The sequence below is a fragment of the Akebia trifoliata genome, chromosome 8 (assembly GCF_017979445.1).
Source record: "Akebia trifoliata isolate Shusen 1 chromosome 8, ASM1797944v1, whole genome shotgun sequence".
NCBI classification, from domain to species: Eukaryota; Viridiplantae; Streptophyta; class Magnoliopsida; order Ranunculales; family Lardizabalaceae; genus Akebia; species Akebia trifoliata.
Genome location: NC_141382.1, coordinates 30,329,835 through 30,350,502, shown reverse-complemented (window position 1 = coordinate 30,350,502; position 20,668 = coordinate 30,329,835). Strand labels below are relative to the sequence as shown.

General features: G+C 38.7%; 1 protein-coding gene across 2 annotated transcripts in view; it reads right to left on the bottom strand.

Annotated features, from left to right (window-relative positions):
- Nucleotides 1–20,668, bottom strand: part of LOC147396494 (C2 domain-containing protein / GRAM domain-containing protein) — a 90,244-nt gene that overhangs the window by 7,462 nt on the left and 62,114 nt on the right. For both annotated transcript variants that reach the window (XM_086451098.1, XM_086451099.1), the window contains exons 9-13: nt 9,723–9,752; nt 9,504–9,603; nt 8,524–8,630; nt 6,894–7,037; nt 6,704–6,808 (exon numbers count right to left, since the gene is read on the bottom strand). In XM_086451098.1, coding sequence (XP_086307224.1) covers nt 6,704–6,808; nt 6,894–7,037; nt 8,524–8,630; nt 9,504–9,603; nt 9,723–9,752 — 486 coding nt within the window. The remainder of the gene's footprint in view (nt 1–6,703; nt 6,809–6,893; nt 7,038–8,523; nt 8,631–9,503; nt 9,604–9,722; nt 9,753–20,668) is intronic.

Sequence of the window (20,668 nt, the reverse complement as noted above, 5' to 3'; positions counted from 1 at the left end):
AGGCCAAAGTTTCATAGGTTTATTTAGTTAGGTTGTTTTGGATTTAATGCTTTTGTAAGTTCGTCGACAATTATTTGAATTTCCTAGGCATAGTTAACATAGGTTGTTTGATTTTAAATATTTTTTGTAATATCCTAAGGAAATACTTGTCATTTTCTACATTGATTTAATTCTTTTAAGAAGTGGATAGAGGTTGAGGGTTGGAAATTGATATTTTCTAGGTTCCAAAGTCTACAAGCCTTGTCTAGTAGGTAATGTAAGCCTATAAGCTCCCTGGAGGCATCCTTAGTTTGAATAAAAATTTGATTGTTTTAGAGATTTTCTCCAAATCTTGAAGTTTGAGGTTTCTTTGTAAACCGGAAGTTACGTGCTTTCTTTCCAAATCTAACGAGTTTCTTGGGTTAACCTTGCCTATCTTCCTTCCTTAGTTCTCAATTCTTTATGCCTTAATTTTTTAGTGATCTATCTGCCATCACATAATCAGTAAGGATGGGAGATTGAGAAGGTTCTTGTCCATATAATTTGAGCTGCATGGTTGTAGTGACGGAATGCTTATGGAGTGTCATGTGACCAACACAAAACCCAATCGAAATGAAGTAAAAAAAAAATTATAAGGTGGCAGAAAGACTATTTATGTTTACAGAGCTAAATGTTAGGAAACAAAGAAACATGTACACAAATTGAGCATAGTAAAGACAAAGGATGTAAAGATAGATGAGTGGTAGGCAAAGAAAGATAAATTAGAAATAAACATATTCATGAAAATGTATGAGTAGCCCAATATGTGATAAGTAATGGATAGTGGATTGAGATTTTTTGGTCATGTACAACAAAGACTGATAACAAACCCATTCAGAAGGTAACATGGAACTTGGAGGTTGCAAAGGAGGAAGAGAATGATGAAAAATGATGTGGGTTAAAGTAACGAGAGTGAATATGGATGCACTTGAATTACGACAAACACAACTCTAGGTAGAATTGAACAAGAATTTTAGATAATGTGAAAATATAAGAACTAAGCACATGACAGACTTTTAGATTTTCAAATATCATTACTGTTAAATAAGTCAGTAGGGATAGTTTAGTCTTTTTCATTTATTTAAGTTATCTTATGTAATTCCTATATAGCCTAATTAGGGCTAATTAATCAAGTTAATCTTCTTCTCTCTAATTTGAACTTGGTATCAGAGCCAAGTTCTCTGCCTCCATCGAATCCTAAAAAAAAAAAAAAAAAAAAAAAAAATTCTCTTTCATTCCAAACCTTGATCGCATCATGCGATCAGGCTGTTTTGTCTAATCGAAGCCTGCGATCAGGCTGTATCATCTAATCGAAGCCTGCGATCAGGCTGTATCATCTAACCGAAGCCTGCGATCAACCTATTCTCACAACAATGGCTGTATCTAAGCCCTACGACGCTCAAGGTAGTGATTTGGTAATGTGCGATCATCGTAGTTGCTGTATGAGTTGTGCGATCACAGCAGGTGACCTGGTTTTGTGTTTTTGAACATCGGCAGAGGCTGTTCTGGCTTCTGCGATACAGCAAGTTGCTGTTCTGGTGTCTGCGATCATAGTAGGAATCTATTTGGTGCTTGTTTTTTGTTTTTTTAACATCGTCAGAGGTTGTTCTAGCTTCTACGACACAGCAAGTTGCTGTTCTGCTGTCTACGACCATAGCAGGAAGCTATTTGGTACTTCGGATAACTGCAGAGGAGCTATTTGATACTTCGGATAACTGCAGAGGGCAGTTTGACGACTTGCGACCATAACAGAAGGTTGAGTTGAGGCATACGATCACTGCAAAGGTGCAGTTAGAGATCTTTAGTCACTACAGAGCGTAGTTTGACTGTTTGCGACCATAACAAAAGCCGGGTTCATCGTTTGGATCTGGTTCGAGGGCTACAATTAGCATAGAGGCTGTTTGGAGCCTGTACTAACAGCAAAAGTGCTGTTAAGAGCTTTTCCTTGTTCTCTTTGAACTCCCTTCAAACAAAAAATACGGAGATTTTTTTTTTTACATATTTAATATGGCCTCTGAGACGTCATCTTCCTCAGTTATTGGTAATAATAATGACTCAAGTGGTCTTCCTTCTCACTCGACCGACTTTCCAGGCATTCAGATTACCACGGTGAAATTAAATGGTCCTAATTATCTTCTTTGGGCACGATCGGTTGAAATGTTCATTGGTGGCAAAGGAAAGATCGGCTACCTCACGGGAGCTGATAAACAACCTGCATCGACCGATACGTCCTACTCCCATTGGTTTGCTAATGACTCAATGGTCCGATCGTGGCTGGTTACATCTATGCAACCACACATTGCAGCTGGTTTTATGTTCTCCTCTACAGCAAAACAGATATGGGATTCGGCTAAGAGCATTTACTCGCAACGTCAAAATAACGTTCGGATCTTTAACTTAGAACGTGAGATTTCTCGTCTTTCGCAAGGTGATTCTTCAGTTACCACCTATATATCACAGTTGCGTGCTCGGTGGGAGGAGTTGACCTTCTATTCCTCGTCCTATGTTTGGAAGGACCCTCTTGATGAGACATTGTATGCGTCAATTTTGGATAAGAATCGGGTTTTTCAGTTTCTGGCTGGTCTCCGTGATGAGTTTGAGTATGCGAGAGTTCATTTATTGGGAATGGATCCTTTTCCGTCCCTACAGACTGCGTATTCGTATGTCTTGGCTGATGAGAGTCGTCGCGCAGCTGTCCTACCTCTTTCTTCAGGAGATCACTCCGCTATGGTTGCTCGCCTACCTTCTCTACCTCTACAACCCTCCAGTGGGTCTCTGCCTACCCGTCAGCGACATAAGTGTGATCATTGTGGAAAATTGGGTCATGTGAAGGCTCGCTGCTATGCACTTCATGGTCGTCCTAATCATAATCGTCAACAGTCTCAACGCTCTTCAGCTCATGCCGTTTCTCAGCAGACGACTGACTTAGCACCTCCTTCAGCTCCTACCTCCTCTTCGGATTCGGTATCTCTATCCCAAGCCGAACTTGACAAGTTCAGGAAATTCTTCAATCAGATAGAGACTTCATCTCAGCCGGTTTCTACCTTCGCTCACTCAGGTACCTTTGCATCTGCACACAGTGTTTCTACCACTTCCTCACCATGGATCATTGATTCTGGTGCCTCCGATAACATGACCGGTACGTCCTCTCTATTTAACACCTATAGTGTTTGCTCTGGTCATCGCAAGGTTCGCCTTGCTGATGGTTCTTTGTCTCCCATAGCTGGTAAAGGTCTTGTACCTGTTACATCCTCTTTATCATTAACTAACACATTACATGTTCCTCAACTCACTACTAACCTTGTCTCCGTTAGTAGTCTTACAAAAAATTTGAACTGCAGTATAACGTTTTATTCCTCTCATTGTGTCTTTCAGGATCTGGAGTCGAAGAGGACGATTGGCACTGGACATGAAGTGAATGGATTGTATCTCTTGGACGTTCCCGATTCACCTAGCACCTATTCTGCTCTTCAGCTTAGTAGTAGTAGTAGTAGTAGTCAGTCTAATAAGGCTCTTGTAATGCGTTGGCATTTACGCTTAGGACATATTTCTTTTGGATACTTGAAACACATGTTCCCTAATTTATTTAATAATAACAGTTTGCTTGATTTTTCTTGTGAAACTTGTCAATTAGCTAAACATGTGCGTTCTTCTTATCCTATTAGTATGCATCCTATTACACCTGCTATGTTTGACTTAATTCATTCTGATGTGTGGGGTCCTTCACCTGTCATATCCACTCTTGGTTTTCGTTATTTTGTCTTGTTCATCGATGACTACAGTCGTACCACTTGGGTTTATCTTATGAAACACAAAAACGAGGTTTATGGAATCTTCAAGCAATTTCTTGCTATGGTTCATACCCAATTTGGTCGTACCATCAAGACCTTCCGTTCTGATCATGGTACTGAGTACACTTATAGTGAGGTCTTGAAACTTTGTTTAGAGTCTGGCATTGAGCATCAAATGTCTAATGTTCAGACCCCTCAGCAGAATGGTCGATCAGAACGAAAAAATCGCCATATTTTAGAGTTAGCCCGTGCCATTTCGATTGGCATGAACGTGCCCCAATCCTATTGGGCCGATGCAGTCCTTACTGCTGTTTACCTTATTAATCGGACCCCATCCAGTGTTCTTCAGTTTGTCGCACCCCTCTCTAAGCTCTCTCCAGATCGTCCCGTGTTTCCACTTCCTCCGCGTGTTTTTGGGTGTGTCTGTTTTGTTCAAATTCTTGATCGAAATCGAACTAAACTTGACCCTAAGGCTATAAAATGTATCTTTCTAGGTTATTCCTCTACCCAGAAAGGATACCGTTGTTACCATCCTCCTTCTCGACGACGTTTTATTTCTCGAGATGTTTCCTTTTTTGAGCATACTCCTTATTATAGTGGGTCTGTTGGCATTCAATCTGAGTGGTTTCCTTTAGATTCACCTGATGATCCCTTTCCTTTTTTATTGCCCCTTCCCATGCCTGTTTCTCCTTCTCCACTCCCGGTCAGTTCTTCCCTTCCTCCATTGCAGGTTTACTCTCGACGTCCACGTGATACTACCATCACTCCTATGTCTGACCCGCTCGCCTCCTCGCCTCCAGCTCCGCCTCCGTCTGTTCCCTGTGATGATCGTCCTATTGCTACTCGTAAGGGTAAGCGCACTTGTACTTATCCTATTTCTAATTATATATCTGATTCAGCACTTTCACCCTCCTATCGGAGTTTTCTTGCTTCTGTTTCCGCTGTTTCTCTTCCTACTACTGTTGCAGATGCTATTGCCCATCCTGAGTGGCGCGCAGCTATGATTGATGAGTTGACTGCTCTTGAAAAGACTCAAACTTGGGAACTAGTTCCTCTTCCGCCTGGCAGGAAAGCTGTGGGATGTCGCTGGGTATTCACGCTTAAGCATAATCCGGATGGTTCCATTGCTCGTTATAAGGCCCGTCTGGTAGCCAAGGGTTATGCTCAGACTTTTGGGCTTGATTATCAGGAAACTTTTGCTCCAGTTGCTAAGATGACCACCATTCGCGTTCTCCTTTCAGTTGCCGCTATCAGAGGATGGCCTCTTTTTCAGTTAGATGTCAAGAATGCTTTTCTCAATGGTGATCTTCAGGAAGAAGTCTATATGGTTCAACCTCCTGGGTTTCTTACTTCTGCTTCGCCTACCTATGTTTGTCGTCTTCGCCGGTCTCTTTATGGACTGAAGCAGTCTCCTCGTGCCTGGTCTGAGCGCTTCACTAAGGCCATGCATCAGTTTGGATTTCATCAGAGTTCTGCTGATCACACCTTGTTCTTGCGTCACTCCCACGGCAAGACTGTTGCTTTGATTGTGTATGTGGATGATATTGTCATTACTGGAGATGATGTCGATGGCATTCTCGAGGTCAAAACTTACTTAGGACGTCAATTTGAGATTAAAGACCTTGGACATCTTCGTTATTTTCTGGGTATTGAGGTTGCCCGGTCCCAGTCTGGTATATTTATTTCTCAGCGTAAGTATGTTCTTGATTTACTCAGTGCCTCTGGTCAGCTTGGATCTCGTCCAGCTGATACTCCTATTGAGCAGAATCACAGGTTGGCTGATTCTGAGGGGGAGTGTGTGTCAGATATTGGCCAATATCAGCGTCTTGTGGGAAAGTTGATCTACTTGTCTATGACTCGCCCTGACATTGCCTATGCTGTTAGTGTTGTAAGTCAGTTTATGCACTCGCCTCGAACATCTCATCTTGCTGCGGTTTATCGTATTCTTAGATACCTTAAGGGATGTCCTGGTCGAGGTATCTTGTTTAACAATCATGGTCATCTTCGCATTGAGGCATGGACAGATGCAGATTATGCTGGTTCAGTGACTGATAGAAGGTCTACTTCGGGGTATTGTACTAAAGTTGGTGGTAACTTGGTAACTTGGCGTAGTAAGAAGCAGGATGTGGTTTCTCGATCGAGTGCTGAGTCAGAATACAGAGCTATGGCACTTGGAGTATGCGAGTTGTTGTGGCTCAAAATCTTACTAGCTGATTTATGTCTTCCTGTGCCAGCCCCTTCTTACTATATTGCGATAATAAATCAGCTATTAACATAGCTGCAAATCCGGTTCAGCATGATAGAACGAAGCACATAGAAGTTGATCGTCATTTCATTAGAGAAAAGATAGTTTCTGGACAGATTTGTACTCCCTTTATTCCTACCTCTCAACAACTTGCTGATGTTCTTACTAAAGGTGTTAGTAAAACCTCCTTTGAAGATGTCTTGTCCAAGTTGGGCATTGTTGATATCCACGCACCAACTTGAGGGGGAGTGTTAAATAAGTCAGTAGGATAGTTTAGTCTTTTTCATTTATTTAAGTTATCTTATGTAATTCCTATATAGCCTAATTAGGGCTAATTAATCAAGTTAATCTTCTTCTCTCTAATTTGAACTATTACCATAAAATAAAAGTATTTATTTAGCATTGTGGGTTTTTTTTTTGTTTTTTTACGTTTTCAAGATTTTCTGTTTAGGTGGGAGTCTGTTTGTAGCGTGTGAGCTCTTTGGAGTGGTTTTGTTGTGGTGTGCTTTTTATGCTTCTCTGTCTTTCTTTGTTGTTGTTGCTCCTTTGTTGGGCTTTGCTTTTGAGGACTCCTTGTCCTTTGATAATAAATTTCCTTTGGTTATAAAAAGAATAAAATAGAAGTATAATAAGTTTGTTTGACACTTACATTGAGATTTGTATCCTTCCGTGCCGACCGATACTCATTTGTAAATTTTGAATCATCACTCAAAAATACATTAAAGAATTGTTCAGCTGTGCATGTAAAACCATCCTGGGGAGAAAAAGTTAAAATATTTAATTAGAAGAAAATTTAATGAACTCAAACCTGAATAGTGAATTATAAGGTTGACACATACATTGTATATACCAACTAGAGCTTGCTCTTTGATAAAAGCTTGGGATTTTACAGCCTTCGGAACACTATCTTCAGGAATCTTCGTCTGTCTCCTATTTGCTCTAACAGAGCTGCTATGTGCACGCAATGCAGACTGAGCTTTCTCCTATTTTTCCAAAAATATATGAAAGAAAGAAGCAAATGCAATAGGGCCCGATTTAGATTCACAAACTTTTCAGAGAACTAGTTCAGCAAAAGAACCAAAAGATATTGTACAACTTGTGAGTAGAGTGTCAATAATGTAGTGTGAGATTCAACCCCTATAGGTTCAGTCATTCAGGTGTTTTGATAACCTCATGTTCTATCTTTAAAGATGGATACAAATGTGGCGGACTTTAAAATAGATAAAAGTGTGGATGATTTGAAGTCCAAAGATAAACGAAGACATTTATTAGTCATTGGATCTCCTCAATGTAAATCAATCGACAAACACCTAAACTTTTTTCATCTATTCAAGAAAATTAGTTTATGGCATTTTATCTGATATAAATCGTAGAAAGCGACAATCTTTGTGATCACGTTTGCAAATGAAATTGGGAAGTAACACTCAAGAGAGTTGTAACACACGTTTTTCCTGCTAGGCAAGCAAGGTTTAATGGTCAGCAGACATGAAAGTGGGGATCAACGGGTTTTGAACCCGGGTCATGTGATCACACTGCACATGCCTTGCGAACTTAGATAAGTTGGCCACTTAAGAGTTGTTACACACTTGTAAGTACCTTTCTCAATTAGCTAAGTGGTTAGACATGTGAAGTGTTGTTCCCACGTCCTAGGTTCAAAACCCCTTGAACCAAACTTCATTTGCTAACCACTAACCTCATACCTATCCAAAATTAAATAAAAAATTGGGGATACATATGGATCAGTGTCAAGTGTGAACCAGTACTACAAGACATCGTGTGAGAAAATTTTGAGACATTCAAATTGAGAAAAAACATGGATCAGAATCATGCACCAACTAGTAATACAGGGAAAAACAGTTAGTTAGAGAAAAGTGAGTACAGATGGTTCCAAATAAGGAATTCAAGAAATCAATCTTAAAACTAATACACAGAAAGAAATCAAGCCATCCAGAAGAATGAATCCTTACATTGCTTAATATTAATGGAGTCAAAAAGGATTTTATATCACGATCACATTTATGTCGATATAATTTTAAGAAGAGCTACAAATATTGATAAAAAGGTACAGAAATCCTTTCTTTAATTCCAATAAACATTGACGCGGTCAAGAATATTAAAACAAATACAAAGCCAGAAATCATACCATCTAGAAGGATGAATCTACAAGGCCTCATAATATTGCAGTCAAAAACAATTTATAGCAAGATTGCATTTCTTTTAATACCATTTTAAGAATTGAACACTTTTAGTCGATGTTGTGATATCCTTAGATTGTCTGTTTTCTGTTTTAGATCACTCTACAAAGACCTGGATTGTCAATGGGCCATGTCTATCCTGTCAAGATTTATGTACCCTGTTTTCTATACAGATTGTGACATGTTTTCTATGATATATAAAATAACAATCTGTAAGAGAATATATATAGAAACAATATACATTACATGAATAATGGAAGGTTATGAAATGGACCTTCTTTTCAGCTTCCAACATTGCAGAGAAGTTCTTTGCCAAGCGTTGTAAAGCTCTTAATGCATGATTTCTGTTCCAAAATGAAGCAAATTTATACCTGACCCTACCTGAAATGCAGATAAATGAAATGATGCACATACATACATTAGAAGAGAATATTATTGAAGGTAATAAGAAATTTCAGAATTTAGTGTTCAAAAAATTACAAATCGTAAGCCTATTGCAGAAAACGGTTAAACTAAGATTATATCAGTTATACTTGATAACCCCACCCAAAAAATGTGTTAAACAGTAGGTGCAAATAGAATGACTCTTTAGTGCCATTCTCGAAGCATATCAAGATCGTTAGATAGATTCATTGGTCATTATTTTCAAGTGTTCGTATAATCATCTTGCCAATATATAATAAGTTATGGAGTAGTTATGTACACTATATAATTTTTACATTTTGAAGACATTATTTAATATTTTCTTATTAGTTCTAACTTCTAAGTACTTCATAAATCTTATTATCCAACAATTTAAATCCCAAATCAATTTGAATAATACTCCTTCAGATTTTGTGATTCAATCGATTTCTTAGGTGATCTATCTAAAAATAACTAGTAATCAGGTACTCTATTCAAAGTTTAATTGTCAAATACACATCTCTAGGCTTACAAAGTGAACAGTCACAGATCCAACAGCATCTATGGCTTAATCCTTTGGCAGATACTCCAAATACTCCAAAGGTGTCTGTTAAGAGCAGACGGCAAAACTCCGTTTTCCAAATCTTTAGCCTACTTTGTTGTACTATAGACGAATTGACCACAATGAAGACATAGGATATCTTATTGTGGGCAGTTTAGGCAGTTAATTTTTTTTATTTTTTTATTTTTAAATTAGTTACACACAAAATATGTTGAAAATAAAGAACCAAGCGGTACACTCTAACATGAAAACCCCAAAAAGAGTTCTGCTCAATCAAATTAATCACTAACCATCTGGGCTTCCCAAAGGGGGTACACCATGACCACCAGCACCCATACGAAGAATAATCGTAATAGCAGGATTGATGAATGCATGCTGGCTCCTCTTTATCTGCATCAATAATAATGTATTATTTGTAGAGGCATTCACGATTCCAATGATATTCAATCTATGAGTCTCAATTACCCATAGAAAGAGCAAAAAACTGAGCATGGGAAATATTTACACACCTCATCTATATCTTCAAATGGAATGATCACCTATCAAATGGAAATTCAGGTACAATCTTATAAGAAGAAATTTGAAAAAAATAATTCTATCATAAGGCGTAAAAGCAGTAGTCAATTTACAGAAGCATACCAAAGACCAGTCTTGATATTAAACAACTTTTTGGGGAGGGAAAGTAGACGAGTTTTCAAATGTAAAGAAAGAACAAAAAGGAAAGCTACACCATGTCATATACAATATTATCCCTCTACAGACCTTCAAAGAAAATCCCTTTGCATGACCAAAAAGACAAACAAAACAATAGGGCTTTGATATAAAGGATGGCTCTGTGGGAGGCCTTTTCTTTGCCTAACAACACCATCCTATTTATTTCAACTCCACAGGCCCCAAAGCCACATAAATGGGAGAGAATCCTCCCTCTAGGAGATAATGCCCTGGTATGCCAACATCTACATCATTCGAGAAATTACAGAACCCCAACTCCACCTACATTCCTCAGCTCCAGTTAGGCACAAAGATATCCCTAGGGTTGGTGTGGTGGCACGCTACTAGCAAGATCACAATGAATGATGTTTTAAGTCTTTGAATGCTTTCTAAATTTTTAAGTTTCAATAAATGAAACTAACTAGAACATAACTAATGAATATCAGTCTTAGAATACATCTTATATGCATGTCTTAGGTACATTATGGTTTTTCCTAGTTTCATCAACGCCGTCGTTGATGTAGCAGAAGCGTGTAAATCAATAGATTTGAAAGGAATTAAGAGATTGTGTTCCATAGAACACACAAAATCTGTTTGAATTAATAGATTTAAATGATAAACAAGCAATAGCTTGAAGAAGATAAAGTAAAGAAAGTAACTACGAGATTAAAGAGTATTTGAATTGATTGAATTTCGTTTTTGAAGCTCCTCATATAGATAACTTCATCATAACAACCTTCTAAAAAGTAACTTTCTAATCTATATAAATATAATACCAACTTTCTACACCTATTATAACTCAATTTAGACATTTCTAATAATAGCCTAAAGAATAAAAACAAAATTAAACCAACAAATAGAAACTTGAAAACAAATTATAAACTAGAAAAAATAGAAACTTCCTAAAATTGAAATAGAAACTAACTAAAAAACTTCCAAATATTGAGATAGACTAAACACATAGGACTGAAACCAAAATTGCGTTGATTATGGACCCAACCTGGTCAACCCAAATCAGGCTAGTTAAACTAAGTTGACTTTGTTAGACAATGTCAACTCGGCCAGATCTGGATAGGTTGATTCGACCATGAAAATTATCTTCTTTTCTAAAGAGCATTTTTTTCTACATCAGGTAGATGTCCTATGCCAAGCCCCTGTTCTTGAAGAGAACTCGCCCCCCCAGGTAAAGAAACTCCATCGTCTGGACAATAAGGAAAGATGTGCATGTCTTCCAGTAAGTCTACAATGTAAGCAACTTCGCTGATTTTCTTGATGATGGGGAGTTATCCTATCTTCTTCAACTTAGTCTTGTTGAAGGTGACAATTGGAAAACGATCCTTACAAAGGTCAATCACCACCAAATCTCCTTCATAGGATTTGAAATGCATATGTTTATACTCAAAGAAATGCTCAACAGTAAACAACCAATCAAGGAAATCCTCGATGTGGAGAAGGTCACTGAAATGTGGAATGTTTGCCTTAAACCAATATTCGATCTGCTAAATTTGTGTGGATGGTGGAGTAGAGTAGGGATCCAATTCATCAAGAGAATCAGTATAAGGGGCTGGTTGGGTTTGAGAAGGGTCTGAGGGTTATATGAAGTGTTGGGGTTATTAGTTGGAGGGCAAGGGTTTTGATTTTGAGGGTCTATGAGTGGGGCGGTATGGCTAGAAGGTTGATAGAAGGTGGTATGAGGTGTGGGGAGGGAGGGGAAGGAAACTATTGAATGGATTTTTATTGTGGAGGAAAGGTTTTAGGGTCTAGGGAGACATAAGATGCAATTTGGGTATAATTAAAATTTTGTGCGGAATTTTGAAAATTGGTAGGTTCAATCTCACTAATTGGTATCCCAAGGGTTGAATTTTGAGGGTAATTGATGGTGGGATGGTGGGAATCCTAGGAGTCTTCATCTCCTAGGGTTTTCTTACATTTCTCCTTCTCAAGGATGTTGAGAACCATACCTTGAACACTGGACTCTAACTTAGCCATAATTCTAGCCTCAACTTCTCAAATTGAGGTAGGTAAGATTTGAAAGAAACTTTTGTGACAAAATCACACTCAACAACCATCTTTTGTGGAAGGTAGCAAGAGCTCTGATACCACTTGATGTAACGAAAGTGTGTGGATCAATAGATTCGGAAGGAATAAAGATATTGTGTAAAATGGAACACACAAAATAATTTTGAATCAATTGATTCAAATGATAAACAAGCAATACCTTGAAGAAGATAAATTAAAGAAATTAACTAAAAGATAAAAGAGTATTTGAATTTATTGAATTTCGTTTTTGTAGCTCCTTATATTGATAATTTCATAATAAAAACTTAGAAACCTTCTAAAATACTAACAAATAACTTTCTATATATATATAATATAATACTAACTTTATAAACCTATTATAACTCAATTTGGATACTTCTAGGCACTTCTAATAATATACTAAAGAATAAAAACGAAATTAGACAAAAAGATAGAAAACTTGAAACACATTAGAAACTAGACAGAATAGAAACTTCCTAAAGTTGAAATAGAAACTAACTAAACAACTAATAAAAACATAAATAGATTAAACACATGGGACCCAACTTGGCCAACCTGAACCAGGCTGGTCAAACATAGTTGACTTGATCAAACTCTGTTGACTTTGTGAGACTGAATCAACTTGACTAAATCTAGGTAGGTTGATTTGGCCATGAAAATTCTCTTCTTTTCTCGAAAGAGCAAGTTGTTCTACATCAGGTAGATGTCCTACAACAGGCCCCCGTTCTTGAAGAGAACTCGTCCTTGAGTTCAGCACTGATAAAGAAACTCCATCGTCAGGATAGTAAGGAAAGATGTGCACATCTTCTGGTAGTCCACAACGCAAGTTAATTCATTGATTTTCTTGAGGATGCGGAGTTGTCCTGTCTTCTTCAACTTAATCTTGTTGAAGGTGCCCATTGGAAAACGATCCTACTAAGGTTCACAATCACCAAATCTCCTTCTTCATAAGATTTGAAACCCCTATGTTTATACTCGAAGAAACGCTCAACAGTAAACACCCACTCAAGGAAATCCTCGATGTGAAGAAGGTCATTGAATTGTGGAATGTCTGCCTTAAGCCCATATTCGATCTGATGAATTTGTGGGGATGGTGGAGTAGAGTAGCGGTCCAATTCATCAAGAGAATCAGTATAAGGGGTTGGTTAGGTTTAAGAAGGGTTTTGAGGGTCATATGAAGGGTTGGGGTTATTAGTTGAAGGGTGAGGATTTTTAGTTTGAGGGTGTGAGTAGGGCCGGTATGGCTAGAAGGTTGATAAAGGGTGGTATGAGGTGTGGGGAGGGATTAGGGAAGCGAACTATTGAAACAATTTTGATGGGATAGTGGTAGAAGAGGATAGGTTTTAGGGTCTTAGGAGACTTGGGATGCAATTTGGGAGGGTGCGATTTAGGTATAATTAAAATTTTGTGCAGAATTTTTAAAATTGATTGATTCAGTTTCACTAATTGGTATCCTAAGGGTTGAATTTTGAGGGGAATATAGGGAGGGATGGTGGGAATCCTCGGGGTCTTCACCTCCAATGATTTTCTTATTTTCCTCATTCTCAAGGATATTGAGAGCCATGCCTAGAATATGGACTCCAACTTAGCCACAATTCTAGCCTCAAGCCTCTCAAATCAATCTAATAGAGCTTCTAAATAAGAACTAAGTAAGATTTTGTGATAAAATCACATTCACCAACCAGCTTTTGTGGAACCTAGGAAGAGTTCAGATATCAATTGACGTAGTGTAAGCGTGTGAATCAATAGATTCAAAAGGAATTAACAGATCGTATTCAATGAAATACACAACATAAGTTTGAATCAATAGATTCAATTGATAAACAAGTAATACCTTAAAGAAGATAAAGCAAAGAAAGTAACTAAGAGATAAAAGAATATTTAAATTAATATATTTTGAACTAATTGAATTTCGTTTTTGAAGCTCCGTATATAGATAACTTCATCATAACAACTTAGAAACGTTCTAAAATACTAAAAACAACTTTCTAATCTATATATAATATAATACCAACTTTTTAAACTTATCATACCTCAATTTGGACACTTCTAAGCTATGTTACTTGATTCGTTGGTTCGCTTCGTTCGAATTTGGGTTCATATATTTGCGGTTTGCCAATCAAGAATGAACCCGATTAGTAGGGGCAGACAGAGTTGAGTCTTTGAAGGTTGAAGTAATGAATATGGTAAAAAGGATGTTGAAGATGGTAGATCTTGGGAAGAAGAAATCTGAATTTTCTTTAATAGGTTGAAGATGAAGGTGTTTAGTCAATTTTCATTAGTCAATTCGTATACACTAAGGTCAAATGAGCAGGCAATTAGTTTGGAATATTAGGGGTATGTCTCAAATATTATTAAACTGTGGAGGGGTGTGTAAAAAAATGATAAAACATTCAAGTTTGCTAGGTTTGCTGCTTTTCACATACCAATAACGAATCATACTGCGAACTGGTTCGATTCAAACCGGTTCACGATTCGGTTCATCAAAAGCGAATCTGGTAACTCAGCTTCTAAGCACCTCTAATAATAGCTTACAGAATACAAATGAAATTAAACAAACAAATAGAAACTTGAAAACAAATTAGAAGCTAGACAAAATAGAAACTTCCTAAAGTTGAAATAGAAACTAACTAAACAACTTCTTAAAACTAAAATAGACTAAACACATAGAACTGAAATCAAAATTGGGTTGAGTATGGAACCAACCTGGTCAAGCTGAGTTGACTCTGTCAAACTGAGTTGACATGGTCAGATTGAGTCAACTTTGCTAAACAAAATATGTTCGTTCATTAAATTCTATCCATAAATGAAATGACTTATCAGGGTTCATGTTTGTTGAATAACTCTTATTTTATTAGTTCTACAGATCTTTTGTCCTTTTTCGTCATTTTACTTATTAGACCATGTAATTCTCTTTAAAGCCTAATTAGGGCTTAGTAATGAGATACTTTTTATTGTTCTCTTATTTTAACTTGGTATCAGAGGCATCTCCTCTCCTTCCTCCTTGCTACAACCTCAACGCTCAATCCTTCCTAAATCTACATCACAACCTCTCGGTTCACTGTAAATACTCACCCCCACGGGGGTTGTTTTACTCCATCCCTAATCGCAACATGCGATAGGGTTGTTAAAACTCATTGAAACGTTACAACAACAGCAGGGTTGCTGTTCTTAGGCCAACTAATGGCTTTAGAGGCTGGCCACAATAAGTTCTAGATCGTTTTTTAACTCACGATCACAGCAGAGCTGCTGTTTGGAGTCGTTTGGGACCTATGAAGACAGCAAGGTTGCTGTTTGGAACCTACGAAAATAATTTTTTGAACTTACAGTCACAGCAGGGCTGCTGGTTGGAGTTGTTTGGGACCTACGAAGACAGCAGGGTTGCTGTTTGGAACCCACGACCACTGTAGACCATCGTTTGAGGCCTGCGATCACTATAGGAGACTTGTTTTTGAACCTGCGACCACAGTAGGGCCATCGTTTGAGGCCTGTGATCACTATAAGAGACCTGGTTTGAACCTGCGACCACAGCAGGGCCATCGTTTGAAGTCGACGATCAGCACAGAGGCTGTTGAAGACTCGTTTGAGGTCAACGATCAGCACAGAGGCTATTTTTTGGACCTGCGACCACTACAGGGACCCTGTTTGAAGCCTACGACTAGTGTAGGGACATCATTTGAGATCAACGATCAGCAAAGAGGCTGTCTTTTGGAGTTTTTCCTCACAGCAAGGGTGCTGTTTGGATCGTTTGAGGTCAACAATCAACACAGAGGTTGGTTTTGGAGTCTGTCCTCACAACAAGGGTGCTGTTTGGATCTGTTTGGAGATTTGTCTAAGGCCTGTGATCAACACAAGGGCTGTTTGGAGCCTATACTGACAGCAAAGTTGTTGTTAAGAGTCATACCCTCGTCCTCTTGAACTCTCTTCAAGTCGAAGTACATAGATTATTTATTTATTTTTTTTTTAATGGCTTCTGAGACGTCCTCTTCCTCGATCACCGGTAGTACTAATGGCTCAAGTGGCCTTTCTTCTCACTCAACCGACTTTCCAGGAATTCAAATTACCACCGTGAAATTAGATGGCCCTAATTATCTTCTTTGGGCAAGATCAGTTGAAATGTTTATTGGTGGAAAAGGGAAGATTGGTTATTTCACGGGAGCAGACAAACAACCTACACAGAGACTCACACTGGTTTGCTAATGATTCTATGGTCCGTTCTTGGTTGGTTACATTTATGCAACCACAAATTGCGGCTGGGTTTATGTTCTCCTCGACAGCAAAACAGATATGGGACTCCACAAGGAGCATTTACTCGCAACGTCAAAACAACGTCCAGATTTTTAACCTCGAGCGTGAGATTTCCCGTCTTTCGCAAGATGATTCTTCAGTTACCACCTATATATCACAGCTACGTGCTCGGTGGGAAGAGTTGACCTTCTATTCCTCGTCCTACGCCTGGAAGGATCCGTTTGATGAGACATTATATGCGTCGATTCTGCATAAGAATCGAGTTTTTCAGTTCTTAGCAGGTTTACGAGAGGAGTTTGAGTATGCGAGAGTTCACTTATCGGGTATGGATCCCTTTCCGTCCTTACAGATTGCGTATTCTTATGTCTTGGCTGATGAAAGTCGTCGCGCAGCTGTCCTACCTCATTCTTCAAGAGACCACTCTACTATGCTTGCTCGCCTACCTTCTCCACAGCCTCCTAGTGGGTCTCTGTCTACCCGTCAGCGACATAAGTGTGATCATTGTGGGAAGTTGGGTCACGTGAAGGCTCGTTGTTATGCATTCCATGGTCGTCCTAATCAACAACGTCAACAGTCTCAACGATCTTCAGCTCATGTAGTTTCTCAGCCGACTACTGATTCAGCACCTCCTTCAGCTCCTACATCCTCATTGGATTCGGTATCTCTATCTCAGGCTAAGCTTGACAAGTTCAGAAAATTCTTCAATCAGATGGAGACTTCATCTAAGCCGGTCTCTACATTCGCTCATTCAGGTACTTTTGCATCTGCACACAGTGTTTCCACCACTTCCTCACCATGGATCATTGATTCTGGTGCGTCCGATAACATGACCGATACGTCCTCTTTTTTTAAAACCTATAATGTTTGTTCTAGTCATCACAAGGTTCGCCTAGCCGATGGTTTTTTATCTTCTATAGCTGGTTAAGGTCATTTTCCTGTTACATCTTCTTTATCCTTAACTAACACACTGTATGTTCCTCAACTCACTACTAATCTTATATCTATTAGTAGCATTATAAAAAATTTGAATTGCAGTGTAATTTTTTATCCCTCTCATTGTGTCTTTCGGGATCTGGAATCGAAGAGGACGATTGGCACTGGATATGAAGTGAATGGCTTGTATCTCTTGAACATACCTTGTTTACCTAGCACCTATTCTGCTTCCCAGATTAGTAGTAGTAGTCAGTCTAATAAGGCTCTTGTAATGCGTTGGCACTTACGCTTAGGCCATATTTCTTTTGGATATTTGAAACACATGTTCCCTACTTTATTTAATAATAGCAATTTACTTAATTTTTCTTGTGAAACTTGCCAGTTAGCTAAACATATGCGTTCTTCTTATCCTATTAGTATGAATACCATTGCACCTGCTATATTTGACCTAATCCATTCTGATGTGTGGGGTCCTTCCCCTGTCACATCAACTCTTGGTTTTCGTTATTTTGTCTTGTTCATCGATGACCACAGTCGTACCACTTGGATCTATCTTATGAAACACAAGAGTGAAGTTTTTGGATTTTTAAGCAATTTCTTTCTATGGTCCGTACCCAGTTTGGTCGTACCGTCAAGACCTTCCGTTCTGATCATGGTACTGAGTACACTTACAGAGAGGTCTTAAAACTTTGTTTAGAGTTTGGCATTGAGCATCAAATGTCCAATGTTAAGACTCCTCAGCAGAATGGTCGATCAGAAAGAAAAAATCGCCATATTCTAGAGTTAGTCCGAGCCCTCTCTATTGGCATGAACGTGCTTCAATCCTATTGAGCCGATGCAGTTCTTACTGCGGTTTACCTTATTAATCGGACTCCCTCTCGGGTTCTTCAGTTTGCCACGCCTCTCTTTCAGCTTTACCCAGATTGTCCCTTGTTTCCACTTCCTCCGCGTGTATCTGGGTGTGTCTGCTTTGTTCAAATTCTTGATTAAACTCGTACAAAACTTGATCCTAAGGCCGTCAAATGTATCTCTTAGGGTTATTCCTCTACCCAGAAAGGATACCGTTCTTACCACCCTCCTTCTCGATGCCGTTTTATTTCTCGGGATGTTTCCTTTTTTTAGCATACCCCTTATTACAATGGGTCCGTCGGCAGTCAATCTGAGTGGTTTCCTCTAGATTCACCTGATGATCCTTCTCCTATCTTTCTTCCTCTTCCTATGCCTGTTCCTCCTTCTCCATTTCTTGTCAGTTCATCACCTCCTCCTCTGTAGGTTTACTCTCGGCGTCCTCGCAATACTGCCATCCCTCCTATGACAGACCAGCTCGCCTCCAGCTTCGCCTCCTGTCGCATGTGATGATCGTCCTATTGCCACTCGTAAGGGTAAGCGCACTTGTACTTATCCTATTGCTAATTATATATCTGATTCTGTCTTTTCACCCTCTTATTGAAGTTTTCTTGCGTCTGTTTCCGCTGTTTCTCCTCCTACTACTGTTGCAGATGCTATTACCCATCCTGAGTGGCGAGCAGTTATGATTGATGAGTTGAATGCTCTTGAAAAAACTCAGACTTGGGAACTTGTACCTCTTCCACCTGGTAGGAAGGCTGTGGGATGTCGCTGGGTTTTCACTCTAAAACACAATCCGGATGGTTCTATTGCTCGTTATAAGGCCAGGTTAGTGGCAAAGGGTTATGCTCAGACTTATGGGATTGATTATCAAGAGACATTTGCCCCTGTTGCCAAGATGACCACCATTCGTGTTCTCTTTTCTGTTACCGCTATCAACGGGTGGCCTCTTTTTCAGTTAGATGTCAAGAATGCATTTCTCAATGGTGATATTCAAGAAGAAGTCTATATGGTCCAACCTCCTGGGTTTCTTACATCTGCTTCTCCTAACCATGTCTGTCGTCTTTGTCGTTCTCTTTATGGATTAAAGCAGTCTCCTCATGTATGGTCTGAACGCTTTACTAAGGCTATGCATCAGTTTGGTTTCCACCAGAGTTCTGTTGATCACACTCTTTTTTTGCGTCACTCCCAGGCAAAATTGTCGCTCTGATTGTTTATGTAGACGATATTGTTCTTACTGGAGATGATGATGTTGGCATTGCCGAGGTCAAAACTTACTTAGGATATCAATTTGAGATTAAGGATCTTGGGCATCTTCGCTATTTTCTGGGTATTGAGGTTACGAGGTCTCAATTTGGTATATTTATTTCTCAACGTAAGTATGTTCTTGATTTACTCAGTGACTCTGGTAAGCTTGGTTCTCGTTCTGCTGATACTCCTATTGAGTAGAATCACAGGTCAGCTGATTCTGAGGGGGAGTGTTTGGAGGATATTGGTCAGTATCAGCGTCTTGTGGGAAAACTGATCTATTTGTCTATGACTCGTCCTGATATTGCTTATGCTGTTAGTGTTGTAAGTCAGTTTATGCACTCGCCTTGAACATCTCATCTTACTGCTGTCTATCGTATCCTTAGATACCTTAAGGGATATCCTAGTCGAGGTATCCTGTTCAGTAATCATGGTCATCTTCGCATTAAGGCATGGACGGATGCAGATTATGCTGGCTCAGTGACTGATAGACGATCTACTTCGGGGTATTGTACTAAGGTTGGTGGCAACTTGGTCACTTGGCGCAGTAAGAAGCAAGATGTGGTTTCTCGCTCCAGTGCTGAGTCAGAATATCGAGTTATGGCACTTGGAGTGTGTGAGTTGTTATGGCTCAAGATTTTATTAGCTGATTTGTGTATTCCAATGACAACCCCTTTTTCATTATATTGTGACAATAAGTCAGCTATTAACATAGATGCAAATCCGGTTCAGCATGACAGAATGAAGCATATTGAAGTTGATCAAGATTTCATTAGAGAGAAGATTGTTTCTGGGCAGATTTGTACCCCCTTTGTTCCTACATCTCAACAACTTGCTGATATTCTTACTAAAGGTGTCAGCAAAGCTGCCTTTGAAGGTGTCTTGTCCAAGTTGGGCGTTGCCGACATCCATATACCAACTTGAGGGGGAGTGTTGAATAACTCTTATTTTATTAGTTCTACAGATCTTTTGTCCTTTTTCGTCTTTTTACTTATTAGACCATGTAATTCTCTTTAAAGCCTAATTAGGGCTTAGTAATGAGATACTTTTTACTATTCTCTTATTTTAACTATGTTAGAGGCAAATTTTAACACTGACGGCCAACCTTATGCAACCTCCTCCATCTAGGTTTGGCAACCGGCCATGTAGTGTGAATGAAACACCCCATAGGACTCTAGGAAATTAATAAACCACATTATTTCTACTAATGAACAAATAATGTGCATTTTACAAATTCTATCTCTACCCAGTTTCTAACATTTGCAAAATTATATAGTTTTTAAACATTAATAAAACAATTTATATTGGGAAAGAATTAATCTTAATCTATAAAATAAATAATGAATTCATTCAAAATCATGGATGCTTAGGGTGAAAATAAAGGAAGTAGGAATATTATTTAATTTTCAAAATTCACCATAAAAATTCT